This window comes from Mus musculus, chromosome X (assembly GCF_000001635.26).
Source record: "Mus musculus strain C57BL/6J chromosome X, GRCm38.p6 C57BL/6J".
NCBI classification, from domain to species: Eukaryota; Metazoa; Chordata; class Mammalia; order Rodentia; family Muridae; genus Mus; species Mus musculus.
The window spans coordinates 105,994,580-106,012,042 of NC_000086.7; the positions used below are offsets into that span (position 1 = coordinate 105,994,580).

The 17,463-nt window shown below is 41.9% G+C and overlaps 1 protein-coding gene across 4 annotated transcripts in view; it reads right to left on the reverse strand.

Annotated features, from left to right (window-relative positions):
• Positions 1 to 17,223, reverse strand: part of Magt1 (magnesium transporter 1) — a 43,719-nt gene extending 26,496 nt beyond the window's left edge. For all 4 annotated transcript variants that reach the window (NM_001377003.1, NM_025952.5, NM_001190409.2 and 1 more), the window contains exons 1-2: positions 17,083 to 17,223; positions 2,243 to 2,412 (exon numbers count right to left, since the gene is read on the reverse strand). In NM_001377003.1, the coding sequence (NP_001363932.1) occupies positions 2,243 to 2,412; positions 17,083 to 17,184 (272 nt within the window). In that variant the 5' untranslated portion in view covers positions 17,185 to 17,223. The remainder of the gene's footprint in view (positions 1 to 2,242; positions 2,413 to 17,082) is intronic.
• Between the last annotated feature and the right edge of the window lie 240 nt (positions 17,224 to 17,463).

Consider the following 17,463-nt stretch of genomic DNA (forward strand, 5'->3'; position numbering starts at 1 on the left):
CACTCAAATCCACCTCCCTCTGCCTCCGGACTGTTGAAATTAAAGGTGTGCACCACCAATGCCTGGCATCCTAGAGCCTATTTCAATTTGACATTTACTAATCTATTCTCCATCCATATTTTAGAAATTTTGTTCAGTATCCCATTCTTCAATTCAAAAATGTTTTTGAACGTTTAAGGAAGAATTGAGTGGTACACACATCAACTATAGGACCATAATGAACAAATTTACAGCATAAATATTCAAACCTGGCATTGTTTACCATAGTCCTGATGAGAAAAGTTATTTGGAGGGGAAGGCTGTGGTTGTGCTATGACTTGATGGTGGCATGCAGTCAACTAGTCTACAGTCCAATGGCACACTAACACCTCAGCAAATATTTCTTAGTGGACACACATAGTTAAAAGGGTCCACTATGTGTTCTCTCCTATTCAGTTCCCTTTATACCTCTTCTAAATATTTTATAAGGGTTGACGTTGGAAAGATGCTCAGTGGTTAAGAGTACCGTTTGCTGTTCTAGAGGATCTGGGTTCACTTCCTAGCATTCACATGGAGGTTCACAACTGCCTGTAACTCCATCTCCAGGAGACCTGGTACTCTCTTCTGATCTCTGTGGGCCCTTCATTCAAATGGTACACAGACATACACACAGGCAAAACACTCATACATATGCAAGTTTTAAAGATTACATTTAAAGGGCTAGAGAGATGACTCAGCTCTTAAGAGCCTATGCCGCTCTGGCAGAAGATCTGAGTTTGGTTGTAAGCACTCCCATCAGACAGCTCACAATCACCTGTAATGGGTGTATCTGACCTCCGTGGGCACCTATATTCACATGGCAACTCCTCTGAGTCAATTCATCAGCCTCTGAAAGGAATTTTTACACTATTTCAGTACCCTTTCCTCTCCACATAGACATAATTAACATGGAAACTAAGGGGCTGGAAAGATGGCTCTAGCAGTTAAGAGAATGCACTGCTCTTGCAGAGGCCCCGAGTTTGCTTCTCAACACCCGTATCAGGTAGCTCTCAACCACCTAACTCCAGCTCTAGGGTATCTGATGCCTCTGGCCGCTGAGAGAACCCGCACTCATGTGCACATACTTCCACACAGATACATATAAAAACATCTTTAAACAATACAAATGAAGTTGAGCGTGGTGGCACACGGCTTTAAGCCTATCACTTGGAGGCAGAGGCAGGTGGATCTCTGTGAGTTTGATGATAGCATGGCCTACACACCAACTTCTAGGACATTCAAAAAATAGCATAGCTGGGCATGGTAGCACACGCCTTTAATCCCAGCACTCACTCGGGAGGCAGAGGCAGGAGGATTTCTGAGTTCGAGGCCAGCCTGGTCTACAAAAGTGAGTTCCAGGACAGCCAGGGCTACACAGAGAAACCCTGTCTCGAAAAACCAAAAAAAAAAAAAAAAAACACCAAAGGGAAAAAAGTATGAAATTGAAAACACTTATAAACTCTTTCTTTCGGAGTACTGGGGATTAAACCCAGGAGTTTTTCTATTGCTCTACCCTGATATTCCTGAGCTACATCCCCAGGCTGAAAGTACTCCTACCACCGGGCTGGAGAGGCTCAGTGGGTGAAAGTCCTTGCTATGTAAGCCTGCTGACCTGTATTCTATCCCTGGAATCTATGGTAGAAGGACAGAAATGACTCCTGAAAGTCGTTTTTTGACCTTCACATGTGCACAATAGTACACATGCATCCCCTCATGTGTGCTTGTACACACATATAGCAATAAAAAAAAATCACATCGGGCTGCTGAGATGGCTCAGTGGGTAAGAGCACCCTACTGCTCTTCTGAAGGTCTGGAGTTCAAATCCCAGCAACCACATGGTGGCTCACAACCATCTGTAACAAGATATGACTCCCTCTTCTGGACAGCTACAGTGTACTTACATATAATAAATAAATAAATCTTTAAAAAAAATCACATCAATGCAACTAGTATAGTGCTATATAAATTGCTTACCAATGCAAATAGTGGTTGATTTTTGAATAATCCATGATAGTTACAATGTTTTATACATTCTCCCACATCAATATGCACAACCAAGATGATTATAAAACAGTGGTATTGTCATTATATATCCCCCGAGTAAGGTATATACTTTATTATTAACAAACCTGCTACACAATTTTGGTTCTTCTGAGATAGAAAAAAAAAAGAGATAAAAACCATTTAAGTTATTTCATTTCAAAGTAGAGAAGAAAGATCGTACTTGCAAACGACACATTGTCTATGAAGTTGGAGAGCAGTAAACATGACGACAACTGAGTAATTTCTCGGTGGAGCTTTAACAAGACGACGGAACTTGTCTCCATTCATTCTTATTACAGGTCTCTTATTGGCCCATTCCATCAGCTGACTAACCTTCTCAGATAACACCATCTACAAAAGACAAAATGGGAATTTTGTGAAAATATTCAACTTGGCATTTAAGGTTCATTTAGCACGTCTTCTTTATAATTGCAGTTACCCAGGAAGTTAAAATAAGAACAACTCCTGAGCTCAACAGCTGAAGACCAGCTAGCTCAACACAGTAAGACTCCAATTTCAAATATCAAGAACAAAACAACACAAAGAGGCGTAGAGGCATAGCCTATTATCCCAGCACTTAGCAGGTGGAGGCAAGTTCCTATGTTTGAGGCCAGTCTACTGAAACAATACATAAAACAACAACAAAAATAGCTGGGCATGGTAGTACATGCCTTTATTCTTAGCACCTGGCAGCAGGGGTAGGTGGATCTCTGAGTTCTGGGCCAGCCTGGTCTACATATAGGGTCCTAAAGCAACCTACATAGTGAGATACCTTGTTTCAAAAGGAAGTGTTGTTGGAGAGCAGCCTTGCAGCAGCAGCAAGAGAAACATAACAAAACCAAAAAGTTAGAATTGACAACTTGAGTTTTGTTAAGGTTAACCCACCCCTAAACATAGCAGTAGCCATTTTCTTCCACATGCCTACCAGCTATTTCATATCGTTGCTGTAATATGCCTTAAGGTTTGTTCATCTTAAGAAATTCAACAACTGGAAGTTCCACTTAAGACCAATCAGAATAAAGGTCAGTTAGAACTGCTCTGTCAAGCTAGTCAAAAAAGCATGAGTCAGAGCTGACCACCGGGCAGCACTTCCTGTACCTGCACATTTTTTTTCCCTTTACAAGTTGGCCCTGAGAAATGCCCGGGGTTGTAGCCTTAGCTCAGAATTCTGAGGTACAGCTCTGATCAACCAGTCTTAGGGCGTGTGTTCAATGAACCATCCCTGTTTGACTAAGATCAGTGTTTGTGTGGTCTGTGGGTTGGTGGTGGGGGTGGTTCTTGGACCTCAACGAGTTTGATCCCAGGAATCTATGATAGGAGAGAACTAATTCCAACTTGTCCTCTGAGCTCCACACATGTAGTACGTGCATACTTGTACACATGAAAATACATATGTAAAAGTTACACTAGCAAGCAACTTTCTTAGACCAAGTCCATCAAGCAGAGGTACACAGAATGCATGTATCTTAGGGGTTCGAGTGGTGGCTCACAACTTCCTGTGACTCCAGTTCCAAGGGATCCAGTGCCCTCTGGCCTCCTGGGGCACCTGCACACACATGATGTTCATAAACTCAGGCAGATAGAGACACATACATATACATAAAAGTAAGCTAGTTAATCTTATTTGAAAGATGTATTTATTTCATGTATGTGAGTACACTGTAGCTGTCTTCAGACGCACCAGAAGAGGGCATCGGATCCCATTACAGATGGTTGTGAGCCATCATGTGGTTGCTGGGAACTGAACTCAGGACCCCTGGAAGAGCAGCCAGTGTGCTTAACCGTTGAGCCATCTCTCCAGCACGAACTAGTTAATCTTTTAGAAAGAAAATATAAACCTTATAAAAAATTGGGAGCGAGTCCTGATGATACTTTTTTCTTTTAAGATAAGAGCTTACCATGCAGGGCTGGAGAAATGGCTCAGCGGTTAAGAGCACTGGTTGCTCTTCCAGAGGTCCTGAGTTCCGTTCCCAACAAACATATCACCATATGGCTCACAGCCATCTACAAAGCAATCTGATGCCCTGTTGTGGCATGCAGGTATACACACAGATAGAGCACTCACACATAAAAATCAATAAAATGATTATTAAAAAACAAACCTTACCAATATGGCTCAGACTGGCCAGAAACGCACAATCTTCCTGCCTCAACCACCTGAGTACTAGGGTCCTAGGAGTGCACATGTCAGCCATCGCGACTCATTCAAGTTTTCTTCAACATTTTAATAAAGGGAATTATGGTAAAAACTACTCTTTAAGGCTGTGCATGGTGACACATACCTTTAATCCCACTGGAGGCAGAGGCAGGCAGATTTGAGGCCAACCTGGCCTACAAAGTGAGTCCAGCATGGGCAGGGCTCTGTTAGTCAATCCTTAAAATTCAGTATTTTACAAGATTTAAGCTGAGGGTGGTAGTATAGGAGGAAGAGAAACAAGAGTTCAAGGTCAGCCTGGTTTACATGAGACACGGTCTTAAAAATACCAAGAGTTGGATGGTGGCCCATGCCTTTAATCCCAGCACTTTTGGGGCAGACACAGGTAAATCTTGGTGAGTTCCAGGCTAGCCTGTTCTATAGAGCAAGTTCCAGGACAGCCAGAGCTACACAGAGAAACCATTTCTAAAATCCAAAATATAACTGTAATTTTGCTACCTTTATAATTTGTAATGTAAATATCTGATGTACAGGATATACAACCCCACAGGGGTCTTGACCCACAGGTTGAGATTCCCTGATCTATATACACTGAAGTTTGACATCCACAGATTCACATTCTCAGTTTAGTTGTTATTTTAACAGGGTCTCGTGTATTCCATTCTGGCCCAAAACTAACTATATAGCTGAGGTTGGCCTTGAACATGGTCCTCCTACCTCCATCTCCAAAGTGCTGGGATTACAGGTGGATACCACCATGCTTCACTCAATTAAAAAAAAATTAAAAAACACCCTGCATTCTAATTTTTTTACCATAAAAATTTATTTTATTTTTTAAAATTTATTTATTTTTTTACTTATTCACTTTATATCCTGCTCACTGCCCTCCCCTTGTTCACCCCAATCCCCCCATTTCCTCTGAGAAGGGATAATGTGTTATATAAATTTCCATGTATAACAAATAAAATTAAATAGGCATTAAGTACTTCAAATAAAAAGGGAAAATACAACCCTTTATAGGAAAGCGCACCTTTATCTTCCCAGAAAGCTTGAAAGATGTGATAGTTTAGGTAAGTGAAATAACATGAAAAAAGCCTCATTCCTTTAAAAGAGATTTTAAACTGTTTTAAATTATGTGCATATATGTATGTCTGTGTGGGGATGTGCACACACACATCAGTGCAGGCATCCAGAGTCTATAACATGGTATGAGATCTCTGGGACTGGAGTCGCAGGCAGTTATGAGCAGCCTGATGTGGACTCTGGGAACCAAAATCAGGTTCTCTGAAACAGCAAGAAACCATCTCTCCAACCCAGAAATATAATACCATAATAATTATTTATTAACTTTTTTGATATTTTTAATTTTATGTGTATGAGTGTTTTGTCTGCATGCATGTGTGAGGCTGCTACTCAGAGGTCAGAAGGCATCAAATTCCCTAGAACTGGAGTTAAAGGACTTTATGAGCTACAATGTAGGTGCTGGGAACTGAACCAAACCTGGGTCCTTTGTAAGAACAAGTGCTCTTAACCAGTGAACCATCTCTCTTGCCTCAGACTTTTTTTTTTTTTTTTTTTTGGTTTTTCCAGACAGGGTTTCTCTATGCTGCCTTGGCTATCCTAAAACTCATAATGTAGACCAGGCTGGCCTCGAATTCAAGATGCCTAGTGTATCACAAGTCCTGAGATTCAAGTCGTGTACCACTACTGCCTAGCAGCCCCACATCTCAATAATTCTTAAGACACTTCTTTCACACGTTTGTCTTTTTTTTTCTATTTTTAGAGGGATGGCTACTGTAAAAGGTTTACTTTTGTGTTTTGAGTGCTTTGTCTGATGTACAACTATACATCAGAAGAGGGCATTGGATCCGATTTTGGATGTTGGGTGCTGCCATGTTATTCCTGGGAACTGAATTTGACTACGTAGAAGAGCAGAGCAGCCAGTGCTTTTAACCACTGAGCCATCTCTCTGGCCCCTCTAGGTTTGTTTGTTTTATTGTTACAAGATTTCACTATGCAGCCTTGACTGTCCTGGAACTCCCTATGTGGACTACGCTGGTCTTGAACTCACTGAGATCCATCTGCCTCTGTCTCCTGACTGTTAGAATTCATGTTGTGGCTGTTTATTAGCTTTTATAAAGAAAAAAACTTAAAGTTGTGTGAGAGGGCACACACCTGGAATAACTGCGGAAGGCTGAGATGGGAAGAGTGGTAGTTCAAGGCCAGGCTAGACTACAAAGGAGGATCCTCTGTCTAAAACAAAAAGAAAAGAAAAGAAAGCAAGTCATCACTGCTTACCCCATGAGTCCATCACTCACGAGAGGCAGAGGATTCCTACAAGCATGTGGGCAACCTGAGCTACACAGTAAGCTCTAGGCTGGAGAGTGGGACAAAATCAAAGTATCCTTAAAAAGCACACAAAAATTTCTCTTTTGTTGAATTTAAATGGAAAGGTTGGGTTCTATTTTCGTCCTTCTGTTTTGAGATTGCCTTCCCCTTTGTAGCTTACTCTGGCCTTTGACTTCTTATGTAGCCAAGCCATGCTTCAACCTCATGATCCTCTTGCCTAGGAATCCCAAGTGTTAGAATTACAGATGTGCACTCCCAGAAAGCTAGCTTCCTCTTTCTCATTATCTAGCCCTGACTAACCTCAAACTTTACTATGTAGATCAGGCTAGCCTTAAGCTTACAGAGACCCTACTCTCAAGTTCTGTGGTATCAAGTATGCAACACCACACACAGGCAATATTTATTTTACTAGAAAAGCTTAAATCTTAACCAGCAGGGATTCTGTCACTACATCTCCTTCATCAGGAAAAAAAGAAATACAGAAATCCATTAGTGGTTACAACTAAAACGAATTCTGTCATTTAAATTATTTTGAATTTCAGAAGCATCACCAGTCTGAATTTCTTCAAAACCTGGATTGTATCTCAGTTCTAGTACACCAGGGCTTACTCATTAAAAAAAAAAAAAAAGGCTTATTTTTAGCCTTCCTACTCATCTAACTGCTCTTCAGCAATACATTTCCAACTTTGTCCTTCAATTAAAACTGAAACTCAACAGATCTGGAAATGTAATTGACAGATAATTACTGGAAGAGACAGACTGAGCAGAAAAGAAAGCATTTTAAACCCTTTTGCCATCTGCTCCATTCTTGGTTTACCTACTTTGTAAACAGAGCTAAAATCTACTCCTATCTCTTTCTTTGATTTTCTTTTTTTTGGGGGGTGGGTGGGTGTTGAAGCTAGGATTGTCTCAACTTTTTGTAGCTGTTTTGTTATTGTTATGTCTCTGTAATAAATGCCACCCTCAGGAGCTTGCATCTGTGATATTTCTTTTAAAATTATTGTTCAAGCTGTATTTAGTTTATGAGTGGAAGTGTTTTGTCTGCCTGTGTGTCTGTGTACCACACAATGGCCTGGTGCCCAAAGAACTCAGAAGATGCTGTTAGGTCTCCTGGAGCAGAAGTCACAGAAGGTTGTGAGATACCACGTGGGTGCTGGGAACTGAACTCAGGTCTCCTGCAAGAGCAGTATGCACTCTCAACTGCTGAGCTGTCTCTCCAACTTAACATCCGTGATACTCCCAAGTCAGAGAGGGGGTAGGGAGCTAACCTAGCATGAGAAATGACCTGGGTGTGAGATCCAAAACTTCAAAAGCAAAAAAACGGGGAAAAAAAGCAATTGGCAACAATCTAGCCATAGAGGAAAAGGATTTCATATATCTTATATTCCAAGTACTGTATTAGAGAATCTCTGGACTGAGCTCACCCCATTTACTTTTCCAAGGGACTTCTCCCAATCTACTAATGATGACATCAGGATCAGCTATTTACTAAAGTTCAGAGAGAGCAGGTGGTGGTGGTGTAAGCCTTTAATCCCAGCACGAGGGAGGCAGTTCTCCATGAGTTTAAGGCCAGCCTGGCCTACAGAGCAAGTTTCAGGACAGGAAGGACTGTTATACAGAGAAACCCTATTCTGAAAAAAAAAGAAAAAGAAAAAACCAGTAAGAAAAAAAATAGTTTTTTTTTTAAAATTTTTGATCACTGATAAGTGGATATTAGCCCAGAAACATAGAACACCCAAGATACAACTTGCAAAACACAAGAAGATCAAGAATAGGGAAGTCCAATGGGTGGATAGTTCATTCCTCCTTAGAATAGGTAACAAAATATCCATGAAAGGAGGTACAGAGACAAAGTTTGGAGCTGAGATGAAAGGATGGACTATCCAGAGACTACCCCACCTGGGGATCCATCCCATAATCAGTCACCAAACCCAGACACTATTGCATATGCCAGAAAGATTTTGCTGAAGGGACCCTGTTATACCTGTCTCATATGAAGCTATGCCAGTGCCTGGCAAATACAGAAGTGGATGCTCACAGTCATCTATAAGATGGAACATAGGGCCCCAAAGGGAGAAGCTAGAGAAAGCACCCAAGGAGCTGAAGGGGTCTGCAACCCTATAGGTAGAACAACAATATGAACTAACCAGTACCCCCAGAACTCGTATCTCTAGCTGCATATGTAGCAGAAGATGGCCAAGTTGGCCATCACTGGGAAGAAAGGCCCATTGGTATTACAAACTTTATATGCCCCAGTACAGGGGAATGCCAGGGCCAAGAAGTGGGAGTGGATGGGTGGATGGGGGAGGGTATAAGGAACTTTCGGGATAGCATTTGAAATGTATATAAAGAAAATATCTAATAAAGAATAAATTAAAAAATTTTTTAAGAACTAAGAATCAGGAAGAGAACCATTCACACAATGCCATGACCATTTATATCATGCTTTAGTTAGGGTTTTACTGCTGTGAACAGACATCATGGCCAAGGTAACTCTTTTAATATATATTGGTTTTACAAGACAGAGGTTGCTGTGTAGCCCTGGCTGTCCTGGAACTCACTCTGTACATCAGGCTGGCCTCGAACTCAGAAATCTAGAAATCTGCCTACCTCTGCCTCCCAAGTGCTGGAATTAAAGGCATTATTTTTTTAAGATTTATTTACTTCTTATACATACGTACACTGTAACTGTCTTCAGACACCCCAGAAAAGGGCATCAGATCTCATTACAGACAGTTGTGAGAACTCAGGGCCTTCGGAAGAGCAGTCAGTGATCTTAATCGTTGAGCCATCTCTCCAGCTCTCCAAGGCAACTCTTACAAGGCAATTTAAATTTAATTGGGGCTGGCTTACAGGTTCAGATGTTTCTTTCTTTACCACCAAGGCAGGAGCATGGCAGCATCCACGCAGGCATAGTGCAGACAAAGCTGAAAGTTCAACATCTTGTTCTGAAGGCAAAGATCAGACTGGTTTCCAGGCAGCTAGGATGGGGTCTTAAAGCCCACACCCACAGTGACACACTCCAACAGGGCCACACCTCCTTGCCATATACAAACCATCACAGCACCTATCCCTTTTCATATTTTCTATCCTTTTTGTCTTAGTTAGGCTTTTATTTCTGTAATAAAATATTAAGAGCAAAAGCAACTGTGTGTGTTTGGGAGAGGGTGGTTTATTTCGCTTCCAGATCATTGTTTGTCACCAAAGGAAGTCAGGACAGGAACTTCAACAGGGTAGGGACCTGAGGCAGGAGCTGATGCAGAGGCCACGGAGGAGTGCTGCTTACTGGCGTGATTCCCATGGCTTGCTCAGTTTGCTTTCTTGAATTCAAGACCACTAGCACAGCTTAGAATGGGTTGGGCCCTTCAACATTAATTAATAATTAAATTCCAGCACTCAGGAGGCAGAGGCAGGCAGAACTCTGTGAGTCTGAGGCCAGCCTGGTCTACATAGGGAGTTCTAGGCCAGAGCTATATAGGAATTGTGTTTGAAAAAAAAGGAGGGGCTGGAGAGATGGCTCAGTGGGTAAGAGCACCCGACTGCTCTTCCGAAGGTCAGGAGTTCAAATCCCAGCAACCACATGGTGGCTCACAACCATCCGTAACAAGATCTGACTCCCTCTTCTGGAGTGTCTGAGGACAGCTACAGTGTACTTTACATGTAATAAAGAAATAAATAAAATCTTTAAAAAAAAAAAGGAAAGGGAGGGAAAGGGATAGGGAGAGGGAAGAGGAGGAGGGAGGTGGAGGGAAGCAAAAGGAAGAGTAAGGAAAGACAGCCTGGTAGATGTCCTTTAATTTCAACTTTCAGGTGGGGCCAGGGCAGTCAGGACTACACAAAGAAACCCTGTGTGTGTGGAGGGGGGTGAAAGAAAAAAAGAAAATGTCCTTACAGTCTTGTCTGTTTACAACCCGACCTTATGGAGGCACTTTCTCAATGGAGATTCTATCCTCTCAGATGACTCTCTAGCTAGTGCCAATTTAAAGTGAAACTAGCAGGGCAGAGGATAAGGATTCCCAGAAAGAGGTCAAGAAACATAATTTTAGATGCTGGAGAGATCCTGCATGTACACACGTGTACGCACACACACACACACATCCCTACCTACCTACTTAGCTACCCGATAGAGAGATGTCCCAGCAGTAAGAGCACTTGCTGCTCAATCATATATATATTGTGCCATTGTTTGTTAAAAGTATGTGATCTGCTTATTTATATTAATTAATTTTACAGGAGATTATGGTTAAGAAATTACATGAGTGCCAGGCGTGGTGGTGCACGTCTTTAATCTCAGCTCTCAGGAGGCCTGGTCTACAGAGTGAGTTCCAGGACAGCCAGGGAGCCAGGGCTATACAGAGAAACCCTGTCTTGAAAAAAAATTGCAAAAAAAAAAAGAAAAAATTACATGACTCTCAGAAGAGACTTTGAACTTTTAAACAAGTATGAGACTGTCATAGACTATGGGGCCTTTTGGAGTTAAGACTGAATGCATTTCTGCATTATGGTATGGCTATAAGCATATGAGGGCAGGGGAGTGGAATTTGGTGGTTTGATTAGGAATGGCCCCCACACTCATGTGAAGGTTTGGCCATTAGGAAGTGACACCATTAGGAGGTGTGACCTTGTTGGGTAAGTGTGGCCTTGCTAGAAAAAGTATGTCACTATGGGAGTAGGCTTTGAGGTCTCATATGATCAAGCTTCATCCAGTGTGGCACAGTCTCTTTCAGCAGCCTGCAGATCAAAATGTAGAACTCTTAGCTCCTTCTCCAGCACCATGTCTAACTTCATGCCACCAGGCTTCCCACCATTATAACGGACTAATAAACCCCTGAAGCTAATCCAGTCCCAATTTTATGTTTTCCTTTATATTAGTTGCTGTGGTCATGGTATCTCTTCATAGCAATAGATCCCTAACTAAGACAGAAGTATAGCCAAGTAATGTCTGTAACTCCAGCTCTCTTGAGTCTTTTCTTCTGGTATCTGCAGGAACCAATACATATGTGTACACACACACACACACACATACACACACACACACAAATAAAATAAAATAAAATAAAAATTATCCATCCCTGGCTGGGGCTGCTGAGGCTGTAGCTCAGTTAGTAGAATGTTCCCCTCGCATGCATGATGAAGCACTGCAGAAATTGGGTGTGGTCTGTGTAGGCTGACCAGAAACTCAGAGTATCTCCCTGGTTCAGCCTTTCAAACGATAGAATTACAGGAGGGAACCACCAATCTTGGATTTATTGATACTTATTGAAAGAAAAATTAAGGTTCTGCATTCAAGATGTTCACAGTTTAATGCAGAGGGCTGATATATAAACCATGCCAGCATCATGTGCTAAATTCATGTCAATTTACCCCAGGGATCAGAGAAAAGTTCAAGACTTAAAGAGTTGGAAATACCAAGAGCACTGGTGCACATTTGTAATCCCAGCACAGCTGATGAGGCCAACGTTGGCTATAAAGTGAGTTTGAGATCAAAGTACACTTGAGACTCTAAAAAAAACACACAGAAAAAGGAGTAGAGACCCCCAGGTAAATAGGGGGAGGGTGGTAAGGAAGAGGGAAAAGTTCCTCCAGCAAAGAGGAGACATTTGTACAAGTGTAGAAGAAAGATCAGGAAAGGTAGATAACCCAGCATACATGACACAGAAAGAAGGCGTGAGGACTGGAGTTGAGAGTCTAGCACCCACGTCAGCAGCCCACAAAGGCCCCGAACTCCAGCTCTAAGGGAGTTGGACCCCACCTTATGGCATCTGCAGGCAACCCTACACACATGTACAACTCCTCACACAGATGCATATACAGAAATAAAATAAATATGTAGCTCAGTTGGTAGTGCGTGGTTCAGAGCACTTACTGTTCATTTTCCAGTATCCATGTGGTAGTTCACAACTGTCTATAACACCCTCTTCCAGCCTCTGTGGGTATTGCATGCACATGTCACCTATGCATATGTGCAGGCAAAATACTCATGTGCGTATTTCCTTTTAGTTATGTATACGTATTTCTGTGTATAGGTATGTGCATGTGAGTTAGCTTTGTGCATCAAGTGCCCACAGAGGCCAGAGGAGCAAGATCCCCTGCAGTAGGGTTACAGGTGGCTATAAGCTGCCTGACATGCGTGCCAGGAATTAAACTTGGTTCCTCTGCAGAAGCAGTATACACCACTGAGCTATCTCTTCAGCCCCCCAAATAAATAAATCTAAAAATACAAATTTTAAAAAGCCTTGGGGGACAGGGGAGCTGGAGAGATGGCTCAGCAGGTAAGAGCACTGACTGCTCTTCCAGAGGTCCTGAGTTCAATTCCCAGTAACCACATGGTAGCTTATAACCATGTGTAATGGGATCTGAAGCCCTCTTCTGGTGTGTCTGAAGACAGCTACAGTGTACTCATATATGTAAAGTAAATAAATATGATTTGGGGCTGGTGAGATGGCTCAGCGGGTAAGAGCACCCGACTGCTCTTCCGAAGGTCAGGAGTTCAAATCCCAGCAACCACATGGTGGCTCACAACCATCCGTAACGAGATCTGACTCCCTCTTCTGGAGTGTCTGAAGACAGCTACAGTGTACTTACATATAATAAATAAATAAATCTTAAAAAAAAAATAAATAAATAAATAAATAAATATGATTTTTTAAAGAAAAAAAGCTTGGGCCGATACAAGGCTGGTTGAAACAGAATATAAAAGCTAGAGAATCCCTTTTTATACCCTACAAAGTAGGTTAAGTGGTTTCCAAGTTTTCCCTGTTAGTACTTCTACAAGCAAAAAAATGGGTCAACAGAGCCTTGTGCACTGTAGGCAAGCACTCCACCACCCACCGAGCTACACTCCTAGCCTAGAACACTGACCTCTATAAACAGTTTTTATTATTCTTGTATAGTGGTTGATACACACAGCAGAAACAGTAAGTTAGTTAAAGCATACAGTGAATACTGCTACTATCTCACCATACTACCTTTCCCCTGTATCTTTGGTATAGATCTCTGACATAAAAACATGGACTCTTGGGTAACACTTTTCCCAATTAAAAATAAAAGAAACACTGAAGTTACAATTTCCCCAATATTTCTTTGTGGTTGTGCTTGGATCCTGTTTACAATCATTTCCTTTGGTATACATTAAAAAAAAAAAAAAAAGGAACGGGCTAAAGGTTAGTCAGGCAAGTAGTTAGTGCAATATATTTCTAAAATCTGGATGGTGGGCATGAATAAAAGGGAGTTAGAATTAGACTATTTTTAGAAATGCACTGGCCAGGTGGAGGTAACCAGTGCCTTTTATCCCATCAGTTGGGAGGCAAAGGCATGTGGATCTCTGTGAGTTCAAGGTCAGTCTAGTCTATAGAGAGTTCCAGGACAGCCAGGGCTACACAGAGAAACTCTGTCTCAAAAAAACAAAAAACAAAAGAAATATTATTGAGGTAAAATTTATATAACACAAAATCTACACTAACCATTTTAAAATATACAACTTGGTGTTGTTTCCTTTAAAAAGTAATCATTTTTCTTCTTAAAAAATTTTCTTTTATGTGCTTTGTCTACATGTATGTACGTGGCCGTGTACATACCTAGTTTCCTCTAAAGTCAGAAGAAGGCATGGGGATGAACCCAGATACTCTGCAAGAACAACAGATGCTCTAGTTCCCTTCCCTTCCCTGCCAAGAAATCTGTTTTTCCAAAAAGAAATTTCTGGTTTTAGTTCAATACAAAATTTATGAACATAACTGCACTGGTAGAATATCTAGTTTACAAACCCTTTCCTTTGGCGTTGAGTGTGGGAGTCCATACCTCTAATTCAGCAGTTAAGGAGCAAGCAAGGAGATTGGGAGTTCAAGGTCATCCTTATCTCCTCAAAGAACTTGAGACTGGTCTGGTCTACTTTCAGGAACCAGTCTCAAAACGAGCAACAACAAAGAACCCTTACTTTTTATTTGCAAAGATTACATGAGACCAAAGAGATGGCTCACTGGCAAAAGTGCTTATCACCAAGCCTACGACCTGAGTTTAAACCCTGGATCCCAGATAGTAGGAGAGAACCCATGCTTGCTATTTATCTTCTGCCCTCCACAGGTGTGTAGTGGCACTTTCTCACCACCCCCATCCACACACAAACAAATGAACAAAACTGAAGGGACCAGAGAGATAGCTCAGATCTTCCATAGAATCCTTCAGTTCCCATCAGTCAGCCTATAATCGTCTATTAATTCAAGCTCCAGGTAATCCAACGTCCTTCTTTGGCCTCCACAAGTGACATATATGTATGTACACACACACACACACACACACACACACACACACACACATACATGCAGGCACACAGGCAGGCACAAATAAAAATAGCATATCGAAAGATGGTTTTGCCAGTTAAGAACAATAGTTGATTTTGCAGGGTACCAGGTTATATTCCAGGGGACCTCTTCTGACCTCCAAAAGACACCATCTACACACATGGTGCACATCTATTCATTCAGGTAAACAATATATCGAAAATATTGTTTCAATTACTTAAAAATAAAAGCAAAGCTTTAAAAAGGATGACAAAAAACAAAACAGAGAGACTTAAAAGTGTCCTGGAATAGTGTGGCAGACAGACACCTGTAATTCTAGACTATGAGGCAGGAGGACAAACTCAAAAGACAAGCAAAACTTTGCCCTGTGATCCTGTCACCCCGAAGGAGTTCAAGGTCAGCCTGGAATATGTACAAAAACTTGTTTCAAGTGTAAAAAGTAAGTCATGACTGTACACATTTAGACAACATGAATATATAGGGCAAAATATGAAAGCATTTCCCTTACCAACATTACTAAAAGCCTAGAGATAGCAGCTCTTAAGGGACTGTTATGTGTCTGTTAGAGTTTTGAATTTTTCCTATACATATACATACACTTACAAATATGGCTTAAAAACAGGACTTTAAGGGTAGAAAAACCAATGTATTGCTCTGCATATTGCTGTCTACAAAGAATGGCTTGGGATTCTCCCCAAAAGCCACAGCAGGCACCAGAAAGCTCATGCCAAGAGCTTCTTTTTCTTCTTTGCACAAAGTCCAGGATTGGTTCCTAGTTCTCAATTGGCAGATCACAACTGTCCTCAAACTACAGTTCTAGGGGATTCTACACCTTCTTTGGCCCTCCATGACGGCAGTGAGCACACACGCATGCAGCAAACACTCCAAAACAGAAAGGCTCTATCAATTTCTTCACCCAGCCAAAAGGCTGCTCACTGGATTATATCTTTAATATTTGTACATTTTTATTTTCCTCTTTGCCAACTTCCCTAATATAATGTTTTCCTTTGCTAGCTCTTCAGTGTTATTGTTTTCAAATAGGGTCTCGTGTAGCCCAGGCTAGCTCTAATTCACTTATTGGCCAAGGATGACCTTGAATTCCTGAACCTCTTTCACTACAGTGTTCTGAATACAGGCATGCCCACCATATGAGGCTTTGCTTAGTTTTTAATCTTATGAAATAATTCAAATACTCAGATAGATACAGAAATTAGTTTATTTATATAACTTAATAGCTGCAATGTTTAACTGGTATTTCAAAAATGTCCTTATAGGTTTTGTGTACTAAAGAATGCACTGGAAATGGCATTAGAGTTAATGGCTTTAGTCTACTTTAAATACAGTAATTAACTGTGTAAAACTAGGGCTGCTCTTCCTTATAAAATTAGAGGGTATAAATAATTATCACCAGTTTTTTAAAGCTCTATGAGTATATGGTTCTAAGTCACAAATGTTCAGAAACACGGGGCTAAAATCCATATGTTCAGACTGCTAAACATCAAGCTAAAAAAAAAAAAAAAAAAAAAAAAAAAGCTGGGCCGTCCCAGCTCACACCTGTAACCTCAGCACTTGAAAGGCAAAGGATTGTCATGAGGTCAAGGCCAGAATGGGCTATAGGGGGGAGAATGCTTCAAATGAAACAGAACAAAAAAATAAACAGAAAGGAATACGAATATTGTATGTTTTCTACATCTCAAAGACTGCCTGTTCCATAAATTGGGGGGGGGGGGCTTAGTTTGCTCTTTCGTGATTGGTGTCCGTCACCAAATACAGACGTTTTACACATTCTGAACGCTTGAACACGGGCATGAAACTGGCATCATCTCACTCATCTAATTTTTCCACTCCTGGGTTGACATGACAGACACATGTCCGAGAGAGCTACATATGGTCGGCAGCAGAAGCTTGCATTATTATATCCTCTGGGTAGCAAAACGAGCTCCTCAGCCCAACACCCAAAGCGGTCCAAACTCCAGGAGTGTCACTACTTGTAGCTGCACGTTCCCCAGCTGCTGGAAGCGAGGTGGTCACCTACTCCAGCCTGCTTTTGAATGTGAAACCCTACAATACAAGAAGTTGCAGCTCCCGCTTTTGTGAAGCCAACTTCCTCCCAACCGCGGACTCCAAGTCACGCCCAGCACAGATCCCTGGGAAGGGGCGAGCGGACCCTTTCTAGCCCCAAGTCGAGAAAGTCCCTGCCGCTGGCAGGCGCCGCCTCACCTCCTTCTTTCTTTGGGCAGAGGCCGAAGGAACCTTGGAAACGAGCAGCAGTGCCACCGCTGCGATCGCACACACAGACCAGAACCACCTTGGCGAGGCCATGTTCACGCTTCTCTCTTGGCGGCGGGGCGAAACTTTCTTCCAGCACGGTCCGAGGGTGGGGCGTGAGAACGGGCGAACCGAGCCCTTGCCGCTCCCCATTGGCTCGGCTCAGCCCTGCCGCTCGACCCCTCACGTGACCTCACGCTCAGCAGACGCCCGCTTTTAAAAAAAAAAAAAAAGTTCTTTTCCGATTGGTTCCCGGGAGCCAATCGGAAAAGGATAATCTGGAGGTTTCTTATTGGTCCGCTGAAAAGGCTGCACCCTTTTCCTACGTGTAAA